Genomic DNA, 22,401 nt, shown 5'->3' on the forward strand with positions numbered 1-22,401 from the left:
GGGAATACTGCTTCTCTACTTCACAGGGGTGTTTTGGCTAAATTTGTTAATATTGTGAGCTCTTTGGGGCAGGGTCTAGGGACATACAATCCAAGATGCAGAAATGCTGTCCAGACTTGGTTTGATAATGGATACCAAATGAGTTGCAATGTGATATGACTGTGTGAAAAGCCAGTGCAGTTTTGAACTGCATATGTAAAATCATGTCATGGAGTTCGGAGGCAAAGCGGGAACACTAGGGGCAGCATATCCCTTTCAGTCTACTTAAGCATTCAATTGAAATACTGGGGGTTTGTGAACCAATTCTTGTGTATAATTAAGGGTTAATAGGGACTCCAGTTACTTTAGATTATAAATAAAACAAAATGAGGTAATCTGTTTGGACAGGAACTACCTGCTTTAATTGAAGTCAAAGCCCATGCCCCTAAGTGGCACAGTGCATTTGCTTTCAGAAGGGAAAAATGTGATATCCCATGAGTACTACACTGAAAAAGCCAAGGATGGTTAAGCTGCACTCATGAGAATTATAACGTCAATCAAGAATTTATACTGCATACTTCTGTTTTCTATATAACACTTGTAGAAGCAGATATACCTTTAGCAGAGTTCAGCTTGCTTGTATCAGGGCTGAACTTGGCCATTATAGATGTGAGGTCCTGGGGTGGGGTTTTTTTTGTTTTCCCCAGAATTTATTCTAATTGCTTTCTCAGCCAGGACTATGTAAATCTGCACGTTGCCTGTTTAGGGTTTTCTTCATAAGCCTTCAATTAATGAAATTTATAGTCCCTTTTGTTGTGCTAGGTAATGCGAAGCACTGAGTTGCCTGGAGGCTGAAACAGTGGCACTACAGTGTAATGTCATTCATTGCAACTGGGATAGGTTTAATGTGGAAACCTGACATTTTACTTTAAAATCTTAACCACTTCACTTCTACTAGTTCTGTTGGAAACACTGTGCTTACCTGGGGTGGCAGGACTTGTTGCTCTGTTTGTTCAAAAGGCTGTTGTACAGGAAAAAGGTTGCAAATGCTTTGATTTATTTTGTTATCCTCCACAAAGGATGCCCTATGTCCCAACAAATGATTAAATAAAACCATATCACATTTCCTCCTTTTTTCCCCTCCCCCAACAAAATCTTTTAATTCCAGTAAGGAAGAATTAGTATAAAAACATGTAATGCTGACTCTTCCCTTGTGTTTTCTTAATGTTCCACCTAGTAGTTCCTGTCATAACTCATTTTTTTAAAGATCCTCACAGGTGCTGTGAAAAATGAGGGAGACTGGGCAAAAATATGATGCTTGGCAGGAGCACTGTTACAAGGTCTACTGTCCCTAGTCATCTATCTGCAATAATCTTGCTTTTATTATCAAAAACACTTCAGCTGCTCAAAAACTTTTACTTAGACCTTTAAACAGTTTTCTTGAAAGTATAGATCCATCCAGTTGGGTGACTTGCAGATTGTAACACTTCGGGAGATACTAATTACACCAGCCAGCTACCTGCAGTGTTAATCTGCACTGTTGGTGGATTGGTGCTGTTTTAATACTCACCCTGCTACTGCAGAAGTACTGAAGATTTTTATGAAATCTCTGAAAATATGGCTGAATTGAGACTTGTGTAAAAGAATGGGTTCTGGGCTTGTTTCTCAGTTGGTATTGGACAGGAGTAAACATGGTCTGTTGAAGCATTAAGGAATAATTGGGAAAGTAATATTCTACAATCCTGCCATAACATATATAGAGCTGGGGAAAGCCAGTTGACCACAGCTTGATTGGTTTTCTGAACTTTTTGAAGTGGTATATTTCTTAGTCACGAATTCCAAAGATGAAGGAAGCTACTTCTCAAAGTAAGTCAATAGCCAATCTTTAATAAATTCCTGGGGCAGATTCTGCCCTCAGTTGGAATAGATGCAAAGTGCTGAGCAACCCCCAATTCTTGTTTAATGATGGGGCTGTGTATTTGAATTCCATTGTAACATCAAAATCTGGATTATTGTGGATTGTTCTACCCCTAAACTGAAATTAGCCCTCTTTGGTTCCACAGAATATTTGCAGCACACGTGACCATTTTGTCTGCCTGAGGGAAGCAGCTGAGAGCACTGCTATCTGCATACACAAGGGGGTGCTGCTACCCCTTCCTTCTCAAACCACCCTAAATTGCTGCTCCTTTTTTCCCCAACCCAGCTTGTTTAATGTTCCAATCTCCCTCAGGGCAAGCTCCCTCATCTTTCTCCAGTGCAAGGTGCCTCGAGTTGAACTGGGCAGTTTTTTGGCCAACACTGTTTTGGGGGGGGAGATTCCTATGTTAACCAAACCATTATCAATGTGTCAAATGCACTGATTTGCTCCAGTTGAAAAAAATCCCTCAAACATTTAAACACTGTTCAGTGTAATTTTGATTCTAAATGACTAGAAATTTCCTTCAATTTTATTTTTACACACCTTCAAAAACAAATTTTTTTAAACTTTGATTTGCTGAAAATTTTGAAAAGTACATTTGGGGATGGGGGGAGAAACCTGCTAGTAAACAAAAATCAGTTATTCACATAGGTCTAATCAGGAGCCAGAGGCTCCTGCTGTATTGTTCTGGCCTTGTCTTGGAGAATGAAGATCCTTCTTCCAGCCTAAGGAAGAGAAGAATGTCTGCCCCCAACACACAGCGCTCCAGAAGGATCAGTGAAAGGCACAGTAAATTCTGGGTGTAACAGAACCAGGAATAGGGGAAAGAGATATGGGGTCAGGATTACAAAAGTTTAAAAGGTAAAAACTGTTGTGAGCAGTCATAATCCAGTGGTTACTGTACAGCTTCCCTTTATTGAAAAATCAAGTATAATATCAGCAAAAGAAACAGCCACAAACTAATCCAAGTACTAAACCTCAGACTGCTTAGGAATGTCAGAGCAGCTGATCAGATGAGAGGACTGTTCTACTTCTTATCCAGACATCTGTCAATAGTCGTTATCCTTACATCTCAGGCTGGCTTTCCAATCAAACAGCCCTTCTTTCCCTTCTTAGGACAGTTCATCCTGTAGTGGCCAGGATAGCTGCTGAGATGGCTCTACCATCTGCACCGGGCATTTGCTGCTCCTGCTATTTTTCCGTAGTCCGTGACTTGAGTAAGCATCTGTCATTTCGATCAGCATGCAGACTCCATTAGCATCAATCTCACTGTCCTCAGAGAGCCAGTGTCCTCCTTGGTTTTGTTTAGATATCTTCTGTTCCTCCTGTAGAAGTGGCTCATACAGTGGTTAATGATACATTTGCCTTGGTGTGAATTAATTACTTGGGCTGGTTGCGGGTTCTTTTTATCCCCATCCAATGGCAGTAACTGACATTCTTGTGCTTTGACTTCAAATCTGTACCTCTCATAACTATTTCAGGGTTGTCATTAGCTCAAGAAGCTTGCTACATGTTGGTAAAGTCCTTCTGTCCCATGGGTCACTGAATTGCTGTTCCTAATAAGCCATTGTGATAGTCCAACAATACTAAGCATGGATCTCTTGAATATTCCACAGCTTTAAAAAAAAATTAAATTATTTACTGACTTCTTTGCTAAGCCCATAACACCTTGCTGAGGCACTAGTTCTATAATGACTCAGGAAAGAGTGGTACCTAACCAATTAGCAACATCATATTTTGTAGCATTTAGGTGTATTTCTGAGATGGTACTGATCCAGCCTAACACTGATCAGCTCATGAGGCCTCATGAACTCAGACCAAAATGTGGCTGCAGGCAATATTGATCTATTCAATTTGTGCAAATATAGTTCAAAGTGATAGAATATTTTGTGTAAAAGAACATTATGTATGAATCTATATATAGGGCCCCATCTACACTGTAAACTTTACTTGTGTGGACAAGACCACACGGTGTTATAACCATGTTACAGCCCTAATCTTACACGCTGAGGCAAGAATGTATGTATAGTTTTGTACATGCATGTATTCAAGCTGGCTGAAAATATACCTTTACTGGGTATACATGAGCTAATAGGAAACTCAGGGCCAAATTCATCCCAGCATTAACTCCCCTAAATTCAATAGGGTTATATCAAGGACGAGTATTAGTCTATTTAGTGTCTGTGTAAATATGGATACATATATAATTCTATAGCAAGCAATAAATAAAATAATTTTATCAAATTCTGCCCTTACTTGGCATCTGAACATAAGAACTGCGATTCTGGGTCAGAAAAAGGTCCATCTAGCCCAGTATTCTGTCTTCCGACAGTGGCCAATGTCGGGTGCCCCAGAAGGAATGAACAAAACAGGTAATCATCAAGTGATCCATCCCCTGTTGCCCATTCCCAGCCTTTGGCAAACAGAGGCTAGGGACATTTGCAAATCCTTACCTGTGTGAGCAGACCTTGCTCCAAGGAACATCAAATTCTGTCCTTTCTTACATTCCACTGAAAAATCATGTAAAAATATCGGTTATACATTTTATCCATCATTGGAAAGGCGTAATAATGGACAGTGGGGTTTAGAATGTTAATTATTTTATCTTTTGACTTTACTTGTGAGGGCGGTGGTATAGGGTGACTAAGTGTCTGGTTTTCAACCACAACGCCCGGTTGAAAAGGGATCCTGGCAGCTCCGGTCAGCAGTGCTGACCAGGCCATTAAAAGTCCAGTCAGTGGCACAGCCGATGGGGCTAAGGCAGGCTCCGTGCCTGCCATGGCGCTGCGCAACTCCCAGAATCAAAGGCATGTCCCCATTGCACCCCAGCCGGAGCCCTTGCCCCCTCCTACACCCCAAACCCGAGTCAGCCCGGTGAAAATGAGTGAGTGAGAGAGGGTGGGGAGAGCGAGTGGGGGGGAGGGGAAATGGAGTGAGCAGGGGCAGGGTCTCAGAGAAGGGATGGCGCAGTGGGCAGGGTGGGGCAAGGTTGTTCGGTTTTATGTGAGTAGAAAGTTGGCAACCCTAGTGTGATAGTAGAGGGAGGCAGGGGTCATCCAATCTCTACTATAATTAGAAACAAATATTATTTCTTTATGTTTCCAGGAGAGGGGAAAAAATTTAAAACATCCCCTCTTCGCTGTAAGACATCAAAAACATGGACAACCAGGAAATGAAACTGACTAGAAAGCCACAATGTCAGACCAGGTTGCTTTTTGTTGTAATAATCTACAGCACTTGTTCAACCGTTTCCATATTTGGGACCCCTTTCCTACTCAGACTGGGCCTCCTCCCCCTTCCAGCTACCTGGGATCTAACCAGGAGTTCCCCTTATTTAGCACTATTGGAAGCATGGTGTGATCATGACCCCCAACAGCTGCGAGTGAGCTCCAGGCTGAGAACTCCTGGATCTAAGGTGTAATGTAATTCAACAGAGGAATATTTTTGTTATATATGATTATGTTGAGAAGGTGTTACTTTAAACACCTCTTCTGGAATTTACCCAACAGGATTAATAGTGGGAATGTTCCTCTATCTGATCCAAATCCCATTGATTGCAGTAGTCTTTATCTCAGGCCCTTTATGCATCTAACTAGCATCCTATCCAAATTCTGCATCCTAAAAAAAAACAAACAAAAAAAATTCAGCTAAAATGGGGTGCAGCATTAAATTGATTGCAATCAACCCCCTGTTCTTTTTCATAGCTAAGATACACATCTGTTTGATTGTGAATCTAGTGCTGGTTATATGCAGTGAGGGAGATTTTTGGAGCTGGTCACTGTGTGGTTTCACAATACTGCACACCCAGATGGCTGTTGTCAGAGTTTCGCAGTTGTTCACTGACTGTTGCAGACCGGCTGACCTCCCAGACTGCAAGTTTTAGTGCCTCAGAAACTGTCGCCCTGACACGGGTTTGGAACTTCTTGCTAATCAGAACATAGAGGATTGGATTGAGGCAGCTGTTGATGAAAGCCAGGCCAGTAGAGAGGGGAATGCCACTGAGAAGCAAGTCATGGAAGCGTTCATTATGGTGAGCAGATAGTTCCAGAACGGTAAATATGTGATAGGGGGTCCAGCAAACAAAAAAAGCTACAACTACCGCAAGGATGGTCCAGAAAAGCCTGCTGGAGGTCAGCATGGTTCTCTTCTTCACCTTCAGAACCAGAAATGAGTAACAAAGGACCATGGTCACTAGGGGAAAGAGATAGCCACAAACAAGCCTCACCCAAATGAAAATATTATGCCTCATCAGAATGAGTTCTTTGTCATGCGGATGGAAGTTGTTATAGCAAATGGTGGAGTTGTGAACTGTAATTGTGTCTCTGAAGTGTAAGGCAGGGGCACCAATAATAGCAGCTGAGATCCAAATAATCACACTCAAAATGAGGGTGTTCCTTAGGGTCCGATATTTGTTGGAAAAGACTGGGTGCACCAGGCGGATATAGCGGTCAAGACTGATGACAGTCAGGAAGAAGACACTGGCAAACATATTCAGTAAGGCAATGAAGGAGTTAGTCTTGCAGAGCCATTTCCCAAAGGGCCAATGGAAGCCCATGGCCACATACGTAATGTAGAGAGGCAGGAAAAGAACAAAGATGAAGTCTGCAATAGCCAGGTTGAGGAACCAGAGAGTACTGACTGATTTATCCCATTTAAACCCCATAAACCAGATGACTATGGCATTTCCTGGCACCCCCAGGAGAAATGCCATGCTGCATAAGGAAAGAGAGATGATGTGTGCAATACTGAGGTAGGACTGGGGTGGTTCATCTTCCTCGTACTCATAGAAATAGGAGTAGTTGTCAAAATCTTCACTCAGCATCATTTCAGGAAACCCCATAGTGTATGGCTACTTTCTGTGGAGAAAAGGAAATGGAAAACTTAAAGGGAAACGTTCAGGTCAAATCATGTCTTTTTAAAAAAAAAAAAAAAAAAAGCTTTAACTCTAATACTAATACCACTATCATTTCATTCAAGGTCTTGGACATCAGAAATAAATGTGAGTTTCACTGCTTCAAGCCTATCACTTTTTGGCTGTCCAATGCTAGCACAATGCTTTACCCTTTGAGTTGCAGAAACTGCAGGGGAGCATTCACATCTGGACAAAGAAACTATTTACAATCACACTTACAAAAGCCTCATGAAGATGTCTTTGTGACACGTTTATATGTCATTTTTCTAATAGTCTTAGTCTTGCAAAAACCCATAAACAAAACAACCCTATATTTAGAAACTAAATTATCTGGCACAGTCCCTTAAAAAAACAACAACAAAAAGCCAAGACTAAAATGAGTGCATTTTGTATGTCCCTGTAAGTTTGGACCTGCTCCTGTTCCTGTTGAAGTCATTGGGAATCTTGACCTGTATGGGAAATGGGTTGAGCTCTGTGGGCCAGATCCTCAGCCAGTGCAAACCCACCTATGTCAATAGTTATACTGATTTACACTGGATGAGGTTGCAGCCCTTTGTTTCCAGGATCATCGTTCGGAGTCATTCACTGTGATGTGTTGCTTTGTACTGTTTAAATAGAAATGAAAGTAAACACCAAAGCTGATTATATTAAAATTTAAATTACTATTTAATATACAGGGGCAGGACTGTCTTCTGGCTAGAGCACAGGCCTGGGAGTCAGTTCCTCACTTTGCCACTGACTTCCTGTATGATCATGGAAACGTGGGGCTGGAAGGGACCTTGAGAGATCATCAATTCCAGCCCCCTGCACTGAGGCAGGACCAAGTAAACCTAGATCATCCACAACAGAGGTTTGTCCAGCCTGTTATTAAAAATCTCCAGTGATGGGGATTCCACAACCACCCTTAAAAGCTTATTCCAGTGTTAAAGTACCTTTATAGTTAGAAATATTTTCCTAATATATAAACTAAATCTCCCTTGTTTCTGATTAAACTGATTACTTCTCCATGACTATCTAAAATAGACAATTTATCACAGTCCTCTTTATCACAGCCCTTAACATATCTGAAGATTGATCAGGTCTGCCCTTCTCAAAAAGAAACATGCCCAGTTTATTTAACCTTTCCTCCTAGGTCAGGTTTTCTGACCTTTTTATCATTTTTGATATTGGCCAAATTGCTTAATCTCTCTGCATCTGTTTTCCCACGTGCAAAATGGGGTGTTAAGCAGGTGAACTCAATACTGTTGGGAGATACTCCGATGGAAGACATTATAGAAGTGCAAAGTATTATTCTTTCTTTTTGAGTTTGGGATGTTACAGCTTCTGTCTTCCAGTCCTGTTTGAAATAGGTTTTATTGGACGCCTGTGGCAGAAATCAGAGAAGAGCCAGACGTCTGTGTAGGCGAAAGGGTGCAATTAAAATGCTAGGGAGCCAAGTTTCTTGGGGTTTTTTGTTTTGTTTTGTTTTAAATTGCTAAAAATATGATCTGGAATATCAAGGTCATAGTCTGGCGATTTAAAGTTCAGGGGTTTATTCCACGCTGACACACACATTTTTACAATGAGGAATGCTGAGGCTCAGAAAAGTTAAACAGTCCAGACTTCTTAGGGCCAGATTTGAACACCCGTGCTCTTCTTGAGTAACATTTTGCTCCATGAGGAGTCCCACTGACTTCAATAGCTCTGCTCATAGAGTGAGGCAACATGCAGAAGGCTATCAGAATTTGGTCCTTATTAAAGAGTTTATTGTACAAAGACAAAAAAACAAAATTAACAGTGGGCTAGGTCCTCAGTTGGTGTAAATCAACTTCGTTCCAGTGACGCCTCTGCAGCTGTAAGGGTGACACTTGCTGGGGGTCTGGCCCAATTTTGTTTTCTTTCCAAAAAGGGGCACTTTTCTCTTGGTTTGCTGAAACAGGAAATTACTTATATCCCAACTTCGTCAAAGGTGGATTCTCGTTATAAGGGATCAATCAGATACCTTATAATGGGCAAAAAGGAGGGGTTTTTTACTGCGTCATTAAACTAAAGCCATATATGTTGCTGAATTTTCCTTGGCAACCAGTGAAGTGTTCCAATTCAATTACTTTAAGAAAAGTGCTAGTAAAGCATTTCTTGATTGAAGTGGTGGACTCCAGATTTACACAGGTGTAAATGATCTGCATCTGGCCTTGAGTTCTTATCTGTGTCTTGTACATTCTGGAGATGTTGCCAGCGTTTCACATGAAATTACCACATAGGTGCCAGATGGGGCATACATCTATTCCAGGAATGAAAACAATTTGTTTGGCCGATAGTAATGAAACCAGTTATTAAGAAAAAAAAGTCACAACAAAAGGCATCATGGACCAAACATCTTTGGCTGGCTAGCAGCTGTAGCTTTAATATTCTGACAACATAAATGGTTTCTTTTCTGCCACAAAGGAACAAAGCAGTTGATGCAGCTCATCCTAAAGAGGGTTTATTATAGAGCTATGCACAAAAAGCCCTTGAGCTGCTTGGCTTGTAAATGCCCTAGCTAGACCCCTTAAATTGACTCGTGGTATGAAGCAAGGCTGACACACTGTATTTCTTTGCAGACTCTTTAGAACCCTTAGCATACATGACTAGGGGTGACCCCCTCACAGATGGGAAGCCCCTCTCTGTGGAACACAGATGGTCTTGTGGCTTAACGTACTGACTGCAATTCAAGAGAGCAGAGTTCAGTTTTTGGTTCTGCCAGAGACTTCCTGGGCAATGTTAAGCAAGTCATTTAATTTCTCTGCACTTCAGTACCCCTGTCCCTTCACTTCCCTACCTCACAAGGTGTTGCGAGGACAAATGTGTTACAGTTTGGGTAGCATGCAGGTACTATGATATTAGGGACCTATAATTACCTAGATAGCATGCCACTGAATCTGGCCCTGTTTAGCTGACAGGATAGCCTCTACAGGAATTATAACTCTTTCCTTGCCAATTTTGACATTTTAAAGTTTTTCGGCCATTTCTCAAACAATGAAGAAAATGCGACCAGCTCTGCACTCTCTCTCTAAGCACTGAAGCATGTGCATAAGTCTAATCCTATTCAGCAAATCACTTAAACAAGTGTTTATTTTTAAGCTTGTGCTTAAATCCCATTGGCTTCAAGTACTTTACTGAACAGGGATGGATTTATGCACGTTTAACTTTAAGCAGATGCTTAACTCCTTTGCTGAACTGAGACCTAAGGGACAAGCTTTAGAAATTAATGGACTTACATTAGAGTAAAAATGGACTAACACAGGGGTGAATCAGGCCCACAAGTTTCATTCGATAAAATACAAATATGTTGGTCTCTGGTGAGCACTTGATTTTGGGCTAAGACTAAGCATGGAAAGTTTCAGGCCAGAAGTTAGAAGAATGTGAAAAAAAACAGGAAATATTTCATCATTTTAGTTATAGTGATAGCTACCAGAATAATTGCTATACAGTAAAGAAAGGATATTCCTCAGCAGAAAGTAATGTCCAACAGGAAAGATAAGGAAAATATGACATGTGCACTCATCAAAGAGGGATCTGAGAAATTAACCCTGTGCAGATGGAGGAGAGGAAGGGTGACTAAAGCTTCCCCAAAGAACAACAGAAAGCGCTATAACTAGAAATGATTCCTCAGCAGCAAATGCTTGGCAGGTTAAAAAACCTCACACACAGTTTCTCAACTTCCCTCTGTTGAGACAGCTTCTGGACTTAAAATCAGACCATGATTTTCTGGGAAAGAGTCTAAAAAGGAAGGGTAGGAAAAACAATAAAAAGAGCCTAGCAAAATAAAACAAAGGGAAATGGATAGTAAAAGGAGTTTTAGAGGGAGAAAGGTTTAACAGCGTAAGGGATGCTTAGAAATATTACATTCATTTTGTGAGACCAGCTAAACTACTGATGGACAGCAGAGATGACTATAGCAGTCTTGTTTTGGCTGATTTGTGATCAATGAAGTTGCATTAGTGAAGCTCTGATCAAAAGAGACCAGGTTCTGCTCTCAGTTACACCTACAGCTGAGTTCAGCTGTACTGCATGGGTGTAACTGAGAGCAGCCTATGTATGGCCTACTGGATGCAGTAAGAATGAGTTTATTGGTATTATTTTCCTGAGGACTAGTTCTGGGAGGGAGTTAAGACTCAGCATGCAGATTTGGAGCCCAGTTCCAGATTTTTTTAATTCCATTAATGTTTGCCTGATAAAGGAGAGCAGGAAAAGGCTCTTGAGATATTTTGCTCATTGAACTACATCTTGCACGGCTCTTTGTCTTCAAAGGGACTACTCACTTGAGTAAAGTTATGCACATACATAAGTGTTTACAGGATCAGGTCTTTAATGTGTACATGGATGAAAAAGTATAAAATAAGCAGAAGACTGTTATATATTGACATATGCACTATAAGGTGGGTAGAAAGTTGGCTAGATTGTCGGGCTCAACGGGTAGTGATCGATGGCTCCATGTCTAGTTGGCAGCCGGTGTCAAGTGGAGTGCCCCAGGGGTCGGTCCTGGGGCCGGTTTTGTTCAATATCTTCATAAATGATCTGGAGGATGGTGTGGATGCACTCTCAGCAAATTTGCGGATGATACTAAACTGGGAGGAGTGGTAGATACGCTGGAGGGCAGGGATAGGATACAGAGGGACCTAGACAAATTGGAGGATTGGGCCAAAAGAAATCTGATGAGGTTCAATAAGGATAAGTGCAGGGTCCTGCACTTAGGACGGAAGAACCCAATGCACAGCTACAGACTAGGGACCGAATGGCTAGGCAGCAGTTCTGCGGAAAAGAACCTAGGGGTGACAGTGGACGAGAAGCTGGATATGAGTCAGCAGTGTGCCCTTGTTGCCAAGAAGGCCAATGGCATTTTGGGATGTATAAGTAGGGGCATAGCGAGCAGATCGAGGGACGGGATCGTCCCCCTCTATTCGACATTGGTGAGGCCTCATCTGGAGTACTGTGTCCAGTTTTGGGCCCCACACTACAAGAAGGATGTGGATAAATTGGAGAGAGTCCAGTGAAGGGCAACAAAAATGATTAGGGGTCTGGAACACATGACTTATGAGGAGAGGCTGAGGGAACTGGGATTGTTTAGTCTGCAGAAGAGAAGAATGAGGGGGGATTTGATAGCTGCTTTCAACTACCTGAGAGGTGGTTCCAGAGAGGATGGTTCTAGACTATTCTCAGTGGTAGAAGAGGACAGGACAAGGAGTAATGGTCTCAAGTTGCAGTAGGGGAGGTTTAGGTTGGATATTAGGAAAAACTTTTTCACTAGGAGGGTGGTGAAACACTGGAATGCGTTACCTAGGGAGGTGGTAGAATCTCCTTCCTTAGACGTTTTTAAGGTCAGGCTTGACAAAGCCCTGGCTGGGATGATTTAACTGGGGATTGGTCCTGCTTTGAGCAGGGGGTTGGACTAGATGACCTCCTGAGGTCCCTTCCAACCCTGATATTCTATGGTTCTATGATTCTATATTCATGTTATAAAGTATATAAAGAAGAGCTACCCCATTTCATCTAGTGAGAGTGATAACTTCTGCCCTTTCTAGTTTACTCAACCTGTGGGAATTTTATTTATGTGTGTTATTCTGGTCAATATATGTTTTGAAAAAAAATGTAAGTGAGCCACATTTATGTAATTAAATTCTACATCCCCCTGGAGTGTGGAATCTGTACAAATACCAGTACCACCCAGCTGAGTCATTTTTCAAAAAAATTGTATCATCTGCAAGAAGAACATTATAAACATGAGCAGTACCCTTAACAGCTGGAATAAGAGTAAGTTTGAGCCAACAAGAGAACATTTTTAAAAAATCCCGAGATGACCCTTTATGTTTATTTTGAATGCCCTTACCTGCATCACAAATAATACCTTAGATTAAACTAAAATAATTTTTAAAAAGTGAAAAGTAAAATTTTACCATCTATTGCTGGTAACATTCTGCATTTCAATTGCCAAACAGTTCACTTTCTGGTTCTCAGAAAGTTACCAGCACAAAGGAGCAATATTTGAGTTGCAAATGCCCCACAGAAATGTTTGAATCCAAACAACTTCTTTAAAATTGAAGCTAAAAATAATACTGAAAGAGCATTTTAATATGAGGTTTTGTAAAGCCTCTTAAAACTCCCAAATCTTAATTTGGAAACTAAATTACCTGACAATGTCTATTCTATGTTTAGATCTTCAGAGATGCTGCCTAACAGGAGAAAAGACATTTATCAAATATCTATGTATTTGTAGTGTGAACAAAAACACATCAAATAAAAGACCCCTCTAGCAAGAGGGCCTATCTTTGTGATGTGCAGTATTGTAAAGGTGGTTTGAGGAATTATAATTCCGATGTTATGCTTTGCCCAAGTACTTGATCTCTAACTCCTTTCCTTACCCCACTCTTCCAGAGGCAAAAGGTTTTTACAAGCCTGGGGTCCCTACCCAGCAAACACACGTGAGCTGTCTCACAAAAGGCATGTGCATTAAGAGTTTGCAGAGTTAGAGCCTTGTTGTTGTTTTATAAGGAGGAGAGTTGTGAGAAAATATACATAATGTTCATCTGCTAATAGACAAACAAGGGTAGAAGAAAAAAAGCAGGATTGTGGGTTGCCATTGCCGCATGTGGACAGTCCTTGATTGGACCATCAAGAGTTGATGTAAACAGCTGCACAGAGGAAGCCATTTACAATGTGTGACAAAACTACTGGTCATACAAAACCTAGGACCATCTACTGGCACCTTAACTATTTACATATACAGATCTAGAGTGCTCCTCTAACATGTGTCCTGTCTCCCCGTGGGGGCCCCCAAACAGAGCCAAGGGAAGCATCAAGAGCTAGACAGAGGCCGTGAAAATGGATAGGTCTATGAGAGAACTTATTTACAAACAGAGGTTCAATAAATATTGCACGTCGCTGGACAGCAATTGCTGTTAGGGCTTCCTAGTTGTGAATGGTCTGTTGCCAGAGTGGGGTGAGGGTGGGATTTGAACACATTCAAATATGCAGGCTCACTCCCTGCTGGGTTTTGGGTTGCACAGAGCAGCAGGAGAGAGGAAAATATTTCTCAATAAACTGGAAAATGTGGTAGAAGATTGGCTGATAGTACTCAGGGACGGGTAAAAGTTACAAAATTGCTTTTAATGCATTAAAACTGACCAAGTTTTAAAGATGATTATGTCTGTCAAGAGGTTTTTCAAACAGTAAACAATTCCTTTCTGCAAAGGGCAGGCAGAACACTTGCTCTCTTTGTTGTCCATTCATACTTTCTGAGGTCACAAGCCCCGCCACAAACTGAGTCCTTTTAATTTGGTTGCCCAACTAACTTTAGATATAGGTGCCTAACTTTAAGGAATCAAGTGTGAAAATGTTTAGCCTGTGTGTCTAAGTTTGCCTGTCTGTAAAAAAGAAAATAATAATTAAGCTACCTCAGAGGAGCATTGTGAGCTTGGATTCATTAATGCTTGTGCCTTGAGATCCTTGGATGGAAAGAGCTAAAGAAATGCGAAGTATTAATAAATGTTTCTAGTACCCAAGAGATTTTACCATGTGCCATAGGCAGCGCTTTTTCTACACCTCTCCTCAGCTGATTCCAAGGCCAGATTCTCAACTGTTGTGTAAATCAGCAATGGCATAGCTCCAGGGACTCAGTGTCTGGAGTTGCATTGCTCTGTTACTTGTATAGCGTTACCCCCACTGAGCTTCAATTATGTAGATAACCCATTTTTTACATGTATTCATAGATTCCAAGGACAAAGGACCTTTGTGATCATCTAATCGGACCTCTTGTGTAGCACAGGCCACAGAGCTTCCCCAAAACCTTAAAGTGTATCTTTTAGAAAAACATCCAATCTTGATTTAAAAATTGTCAGTGATGGAGAATGCGCCATGACCATTGGTAAATTGCTCCAATGGTTAATTACTCTCACCATTCAAAATTTCCAGTCTGAATTTGTCTAGCTTGAACTTCCAGCCATTGGATTGTGTTGTACAGAAGATCTCATTATTAAAAATTTGTTTGCCATGTAGGCACTTATAGACTGTACTCAAGTCACCCCTTAACTTTCTCTTTGTTAAACTAAATAGACTATAAGGCAGGTTTTCTCCCCCTTTAATCATTCTCGTGGCTCTTCTCTGAACCCTCTCCAATTTATCCACATCCATCTTGAACTGTTGATATCAGAACTGGACACAGTATTCCAGCAGTGGTCATACCAGTGCCAAATACAGAGATAAAATAACCTCTCTACTCCAATTCAAAAGTCCTCTGTTTATCCATCCCAGGATCACATTAGCCCTTTTGGCCACAGCATCACACTGAGAGATGATTACACTGAGTGTTCAGCTGATTATCCACCAGGTCATCTTTTGTTTTTATTTAAAAGTTTTCCTCTGTAACATGAAAGATGGGTTTTGTAGTTATAAAATGGGACTTGGAATTTGGCCCTGTGGGTTCTATTCCTGGTTATGCCACACATTTCCTGTTGGATCTGGGGGAGTCGTTTGACCTCTCTGTGTCTCAGTGTTGAAATCAGACTAAGGTTTTCAGTCTAAAATAGCAGATGACAAACAGACAGTTACAATTTCAGTTCATTTTGTACTGTGTGAAGTCTTCTTAAAGGATCAAAGTTCTCCTAAGACCAACAACGTTTGGGCCCTAGTGAATTATCTAGGTAGCTTATTCTAGGAATTTGGGATGCAACCATTTCCCAGATTCGGCTCTCATCACTTAAAATCAATAGACGGGGTCAAGTGAAGGCTTGTTTGCAGTCTGTGTTTGTTAAAAATAAACATGAATATATGGGTGGCAAGTCCATTTATTCAGTTTTGTAAACCAAGGTCACTGCATTTGCTTGGGGAAGATTTGGCCAGTAAAGTTGATTGTAGAGGTCACAATGTTAGTCCTGTCACAAGAAAGTTGAAACTAGCAGAGCTGGCTGTCCCTCTGCTGTTAATTTTGTATCAAGAATTGTATTACAGAGACCCTCTTCTAAATACTCATGAAAGGTCCTGGACAGGGCTTAAATTCTCACGGAGTATTTCCCGGAGCCCTGGGCCTCGGGGCTTCAGCCCCACGGGAGGCACGCCAGGGCTCGGGGCTTCAGCCCTGAGGGTTTGAAAATATTTACCAGAGCTCCACTCCAGACAGCTCCCCCTGAATTTAAGCGCTGGTCCTAGACGTTTCAAATTCCACATATGTGATCTGTGGTTAGAGAAGAATTTGCAGAAGTTCTTGGACTTAGGAGGCCTTGGCTACAGAGGTGAATCAGATTTTCAAAGCAACTAAAATTTTCAAAAGGTTGTCTGATGCTTGTTGGTCATGCCAGGTTTAAGACAGATTTTGGTCTAGAAATCTGTTTCACTCAAGAGATGTCAATGCAAACTATTTCAGACTCTCTGAGAATTTGAAGTGCTTATTTAGGGAGTTCTCCTCCTCCCCAAAAAAGGGAATATATCAAGTTCCCCACAAAGTTCACCCACAAAGTTCTCCAAAGAACAGATGGGCTGTGTACAGTTCGTCAGAGATATTTAGCTCCAACAAACTACTTAAAGGTAGGGGATCTTTGACAAGGGTCCACAAAGGCACCTTTGGAGATTGTAAACCCCACCAGGACTACTGCTGAGATTACAAACCCCCATGCATGAATAGCTGTGCATGTTATTCAGAAACAAGAGCAAAACAAAGAGGAATGAATCTCATTTTGCATTTGGTTTCAGGTACTTAACTAAGATAAAAATATTTCTTAGAAGAGGCATCCCTGGGTTTTAAATAGCTGAGTTGGGACAGTGATTCGGCTTCCTTGGTTTCTGCATCATGAGCCAGGTAGTCACTGCAGACACTATAAATAACTAGGTTTCAGAGTAACAGCCGTGTTAGTCTGTATTTGCAAAAAGAAAAGGAGTACTTGTGGCACCTTAGAGACTAACCAATTTATTTGAGCATGAGCTTTCGTGAGCTACAGCTCACTTCATCGGATGCATACCGTGGAAACTGCAGCAGACTTTATATATACACAGAGAATATGAAACAATACCTCCTCCCACCCCACTGTCCTGCTGGTAATAGCTTATCTAAAGTGATCATCAGGTTGGGCCATTTCCAGCACAAATCCAGGTTTTCTCACCCTCCACCCCCCCACACAAATTCACTCTCCTGCTGGTGATAGCCCATCCAAAGTGACAACTCTTTACACAATGTGCATGATAATCAAGTTGGGCCATTTCCTGCACAAATCCAGGTTCTCTCACCCCCTCACCCCCCTCCCAAAAACCACACACACAAACTCACTATCTTGCTGGTAATAGCTCATCCAAAGTGACCATTCTCCCTACAATGTGCATGATAATCAAGGTGGGCCATTTCCTGCACAAATCCAGGTTTTCTCACATCCCCCCCACCCCCATACACACACAAACTCACTTGTGTGTGTATGGGGGTGGGGGGGATGTGAGAAAACCTGGATTTGTGCAGGAAATGGCCCACCTTGATTATCATGCACATTGTAGGGAGAATGGTCACTTTGGATGGGCTATCAACAGCAGGAGAGTGAATTTGTGTGGGGGGGTGGAGGGTGAGAAAACCTGGATTTGTGCTGGAAATGGCCCAACCTGATGATCACTTTAGATAAGCTATTACCAGCAGGACAGTGGGGTGGGAGGAGGTATTGTTTCATATTCTCTGTGTATATATAAAGTCTGCTGCAGTTTCCACGGTATGCATCCGATGAAGTGAGCTGTAGCTCACGAAAGCTCATGCTCAAATAAATTGGTTAGTCTCTAAGGTGCCACAAGTACTCCTTTTCTTTTTATAAATAACTAGCAATCTCAGTTTGGCAAAAATGTTGCCATACATACAGAGAGGTACATATAGCATCTCAGAGTCAAAAGAAGATATGAGAGATGGAGCAGAATCAGACTTATCATGATAATGCTATTTGGAATTTGCATTTTCATCTAGTGATGTGGGACCTCATTCTGATTTCATTTGCTCCAGTGTAAATCAAGAATAACTCTACAGAAGGCATGGAGTGACAGGTGTAACACAGGTATGTGCAGAACAGAATCAGGCCCACTACATTTGTCATGTAAATAGTAATCAAGATTACTGTTCTAGCCTATGCTAGATGACTGATAATGATGTGATTCCATAGCCTGTAGCTGGACAACAAGAATGGGCTATGCAATGGACAAAATGGCTAAACAGAGTCCCTAACAGACATGGGTAAGTTGCAGACAATCATTCGAGCAAGCACAGGTCTGAATGTCTGTAGCAGTCTCTTCATTACATCTCTCTGAGTGAAGGAGCATTCAATGTTCATGTACAGCATGTTATTTCCTCATCTCCTAAATGCTGTTATGTCAAAAGCAGCTTTCTTTGAACAAGGCCAGGCATGCACTGTTACCTACATATCTGCCATATTCAAAACACAAACCTGTTTTGCCAGGCATCAGAATTCAGGTCTAAACTTTAAGAAGTTTGCCAGTATAGCTACACCACTGTAGTTAAACTGACAATCCTCCCAGAGTAGACAAAACTTACTGGCAAAGTTTTACTGGTTTAGCTCATACAGTTCACCAAGCAAAATAAGCTATACTGGCAAAACCATTTTTTCCCTGGTATAACTGTGTCTACACTCGGGCTTTTGAGCAACACAGACCAGTGGTTCTCTACCAGTGAGACGGGGGTACACAGAGGTCTTCCAGGGGGTACATCAACCTATCTAGATATTTGCCTAGTTTTACAACAGGCTACATAAAACTAGCAAAGTCAGTACAAATTAAAATTTCATACAGACAATGACTTGTTGAGTATATACTGCGCTATATACTACATCAGCAGTCCTCAAACTGTGGGTTGTGACCCCAAAGTGAGTCATGAGTTTGTTTTTATGGGATCGTTAGACTCGGAGCTGAAGCCCAAACAACTTAGCTTTGTGGGGCCCTGGGCAATTGTCTGCTTGCCAGTCCTTAACGCCGGCCCCGAGAGTAGGAATACACTCAATGGGGAGAAAAACGTAATTGTTGCAGTTGTTTCACTGCCTCCCAGAATGATAAGGCTCACAGTGAAAAACAGGCTCAAGTATCACACTGAAATGTAAGTACTGTACAATATTTATATTCCAATAGATTTATTTTATAATTATATGGTAAAAAAGGAAAGTCAGCAATTTTTCAGTCATAGTGGGCTGTGACACTTTTCTATTTTTATGTCTGATTTTGTAAGCAAGTAGTTTTTAAGTGAGGTGAAACTTGGAGTACACAAGACAAATCAGACCCTCAAAGGGGTATAGTAGTCTGGAAAGGTTGAGAACCACTGTCACAAACATACCACAAATATTCCCCTTCTCCCCACCAAAAAAATTGGCATTGCTATACCAGCAAAAGCTTCTAGTGTAGACCTAACCTGACTGAAAGAAGTCATCAGACCACTTGTCACAAGGGAACAATGTATCTTTCCCATGCTCAGGGAACTCAGAAATAACCACAGCCATAATTCTGACACTATCAGAAGTGATTTATCTTCACACAGACCCCAAGCACTGAGATTCCCAGAAAATATAATAAAGCAGGAATTCTCCACCTCCATGGAATGATTGATGGCGGTTTGTGGAAGCTGGTGGAGTCTATGGTGTTGGCTCCTCCTTGCTTCCACATCTTAAAAAATATGCAAACACCTTCTTAACATTACTTTCCTACGTATGGAATTGCTGTAGTTGCTACAGGTATGTTACGGGATCAAGAATAATAGAAGTGGTCGGCATGCTTATGAACAGGAAGGGAGTTGGCCATGAGACAATCTCTGTTAAAGTGTGGCCTAGTTGTGAATAAAGCATGAGAACCTTTACAACAGTATCTAAAAATAAGAGTTTAGGGGGAAAGGGCCATTGCAATTTGAAATATAGCATTGTGCCTACAGTACATGCTACGTGCCAGAACTAAGTACCTATATGCCCTATCTATAGGAGCTGAGCACCTCACAAGCACTAGTGAATTTGACCTCACAAGGGAAGTAACATTATCCCCAAAGGAACTGAGGCACAGGGAGATTTCAGGTTTCACAGTAGCAACCGTGTTAGTCTGTATCCGCAAAAAGAAAAGGAGGACTTGTGGCACCTTAGAGACTAACCAATTTATTTGAGCATAAGCTTTCGTGAGCTACAGCTCACTTCATCCGATGAAGTGAGCTGTAGCTCACGAAAGCTTATGCTCAAATAAATTGGTTAGTCTCTAAGGTGCCACAAGTCCTCCTTTTTTTAGAGAGATTTCAGTGACTAGGTCACACAAGAAGCCCTATGATAAGAACCAGGAATTAAACCCAGAGTGCCAGTCCAGTATCCAAACTACAAGACCCTTCTCTCTTTTTTAAACATAACCACTAACCACTCATTTGCAGTGGAAGGAGGGAGCCACAACATCCCTCTTCTGAGAATATATCCCTACCCTGAGAAGAGGTTATGCTATGTTACAGCAAGTCCTGCCCACCCCACTCTTACTGTCCTTTATGGGGAAACTGGACCCACCTGGAAAGCAGCTGCAGTTTCTAGATGGTTTGCCAGATCAGAGCCAGTAAGCATACGTTAGAAAGACACACAGCATGTGAATTCACATCCATACCATCTCAACAGGAAATCCCACACTCCAGGTGCAGGGTGTGCCAGAGATCCAACTAATCCACTCACCAGCTGACAAAGCCCAGCAGTGGAGTGCTAAATGAACCTACTTAGATTACTGCACAGTGGCATGCACATGCATGATTATTTCAAACAGGTTGGGAGTGCCTTCCATTCATCCTAGAGCCCCAGCAATTCCTTCTTTGGATCACAGCCACATTACCTACACTCCCTCCTGATGGAGCTACCCGCTGTTTAATTTTTCAGCACCTGAGGTACAAAATCAGCTAACTGCTGTGATGTCAATATTCTGATCAAGCATGATAGACAGTGCAGGAAATGTTTTCCCATGACTCTCTAGGTGATGGGTGGGAGGCATATAGTCCTCTTGCTTTACAATTGGTTGGTGTCCAGCAATGGAATAGGATTTTGTTTATCACTTATATAAGCATTACATTGCTTTGAGCACAGTCTCTTTTCTCATGATTACACCTGTTCAATGAACAGGTGCTTTCACATTATAGAGATCCTCTTGCTATGGTGGGGAGCAGAAGGGGCTTATTTCTAGGGTCCATGTATTGTACAAGGCCCCAGGACATCCATCAAGAACAGAGGTTTCTTTCATACTTTCTTTATCAATAATCATCTTCCAGGAGGGCTAGACATTTACTCAGCCCCCAAGCCTAGCATGGCATTGGGAGCTTTCCCGGCCACTGAAGAGCAGGGCCAGTGCAGGGATATTTTGCGCCCCCTCCTTCCCCCCCGACAACCTCCGAAAACTAGTAAACTTAGCATTATAAACAGCCTGTCAGAACAGGTAACAGCTGTTGTCAGGGGCTGCGAGTTATATACACTCATGGTGCCCGTGCTCCAGCAATATTCAGGGCCCGGGGACCCGGCTCTACCAATGTTTGGGGCTGAGTCTCTCCCCCGGCCCCGTCTGCCAGCTCCCCGCACCTCCCCCGAACGTCCCCCGGCCCCCACTTGCTGCCCCCACTCACCTCCCCTGGCCCCAGAGCCAGCAGCTCAGGCTGACTCTGCTCTGCCAGCTCCCCGCATCAACTGCTACCGCAGGGTCCTAGTGCCCCCCCCCATTCCCTAATGGCAGGGCAGGTGCCCTTTCCCTGCCCTTCCGCCCTAACCCTGAGCCTCTCCAACGCCCCAAACCCCTCAACCCCAGCCCCAGACAGAGCCCTGATCCCCCCACACCCTAACGCTCTGTCCCAGCCCTGAGCCCCTCCCACACCCCAAACCCCTCATCCCCAGCCAGAGCCCTTATCCCGCCACACCCTAACCCTCTTCCCCAGCCCCGATCCCCCTCCCACACCACAAACCTCTCATCCTCAGCCCTCCCCCCCTCCTATCCCCAAACTCCCTCCCAGAGCCTGCACCCCTTCCCCCTTCCCACACACCCCCTCCTGCCCCCAAACTCCCTCCCAGAGCCTGCACTCCTTCCCACACACCCCCTCCTGCCCCCAAACTCCCTCCCAGAGCCTGCACCCCTTCCCCCTTCCCACACACCCCCTCCTGTCCCCAAACTCCCTCCCAGAGCCTGCACTCCTTCCCCCTTCCCACACACCCCCTCCTGCCCCCAAACTCCCTCCCAGAGCCTGCACCCCTTCCCCCTTCCCACACACCCCCTCCTGCCCCCAAACTCCCTCCCAGAGCCTGCACCCCTCATCCCCTCCTGCACCCCCACCCCCTGCCCCAGCCCAGAGCCTACACCCAAACTCCCTCCCAGAGCCTGCACCCCTCATCCCCTCCTACACCCCCACCCCTTGCCCCAGCCCAGAGCCTACACCCAAACTCCCTCCCAGAGCCTGCACCCCTCATCCCCTCCTGCACCCCTGCCCCAGCCCAGAGCCTACACCCAAACTCCCTCCCAGAGCCTGCACCCCTCATCCCCTCCTGCACCCCCACCCCCTGCCCCAGCCCAGAGCCTACACCCAAACTCCCTCCCAGAGCCTGCACCCCTCATCCCCTCCTGCACCAGCCTGGAG

General features: G+C 43.0%; 1 protein-coding gene across 13 annotated transcripts in view; it reads right to left on the reverse strand.

Moving 5' to 3' along the window:
* Window positions 1–2,792: 2,792 nt before the first annotated feature.
* CMKLR2 (chemerin chemokine-like receptor 2) overlaps window positions 2,793–22,401 on the reverse strand; it is a 47,142-nt gene continuing 27,533 nt past the window's right edge. For 8 of the 13 annotated variants that reach the window (XM_048870466.2, XM_075118107.1, XM_075118105.1 and 5 more), the window contains one exon: window positions 2,793–6,753. In XM_048870466.2, the coding sequence (XP_048726423.2) occupies window positions 5,673–6,737 (1,065 nt within the window). In that variant the 5' untranslated portion in view covers window positions 6,738–6,753 and the 3' untranslated portion in view covers window positions 2,793–5,672. Of the gene's footprint in view, window positions 6,754–21,402; window positions 21,468–22,401 lie in introns of those variants that run through there. The other 5 variants (XM_075118109.1, XR_012664451.1, XM_075118108.1 and 2 more) reach the window with 5 other exon arrangements.

Source organism: Caretta caretta, chromosome 11 (assembly GCF_965140235.1).
Source record: "Caretta caretta isolate rCarCar2 chromosome 11, rCarCar1.hap1, whole genome shotgun sequence".
NCBI classification, from domain to species: Eukaryota; Metazoa; Chordata; order Testudines; family Cheloniidae; genus Caretta; species Caretta caretta.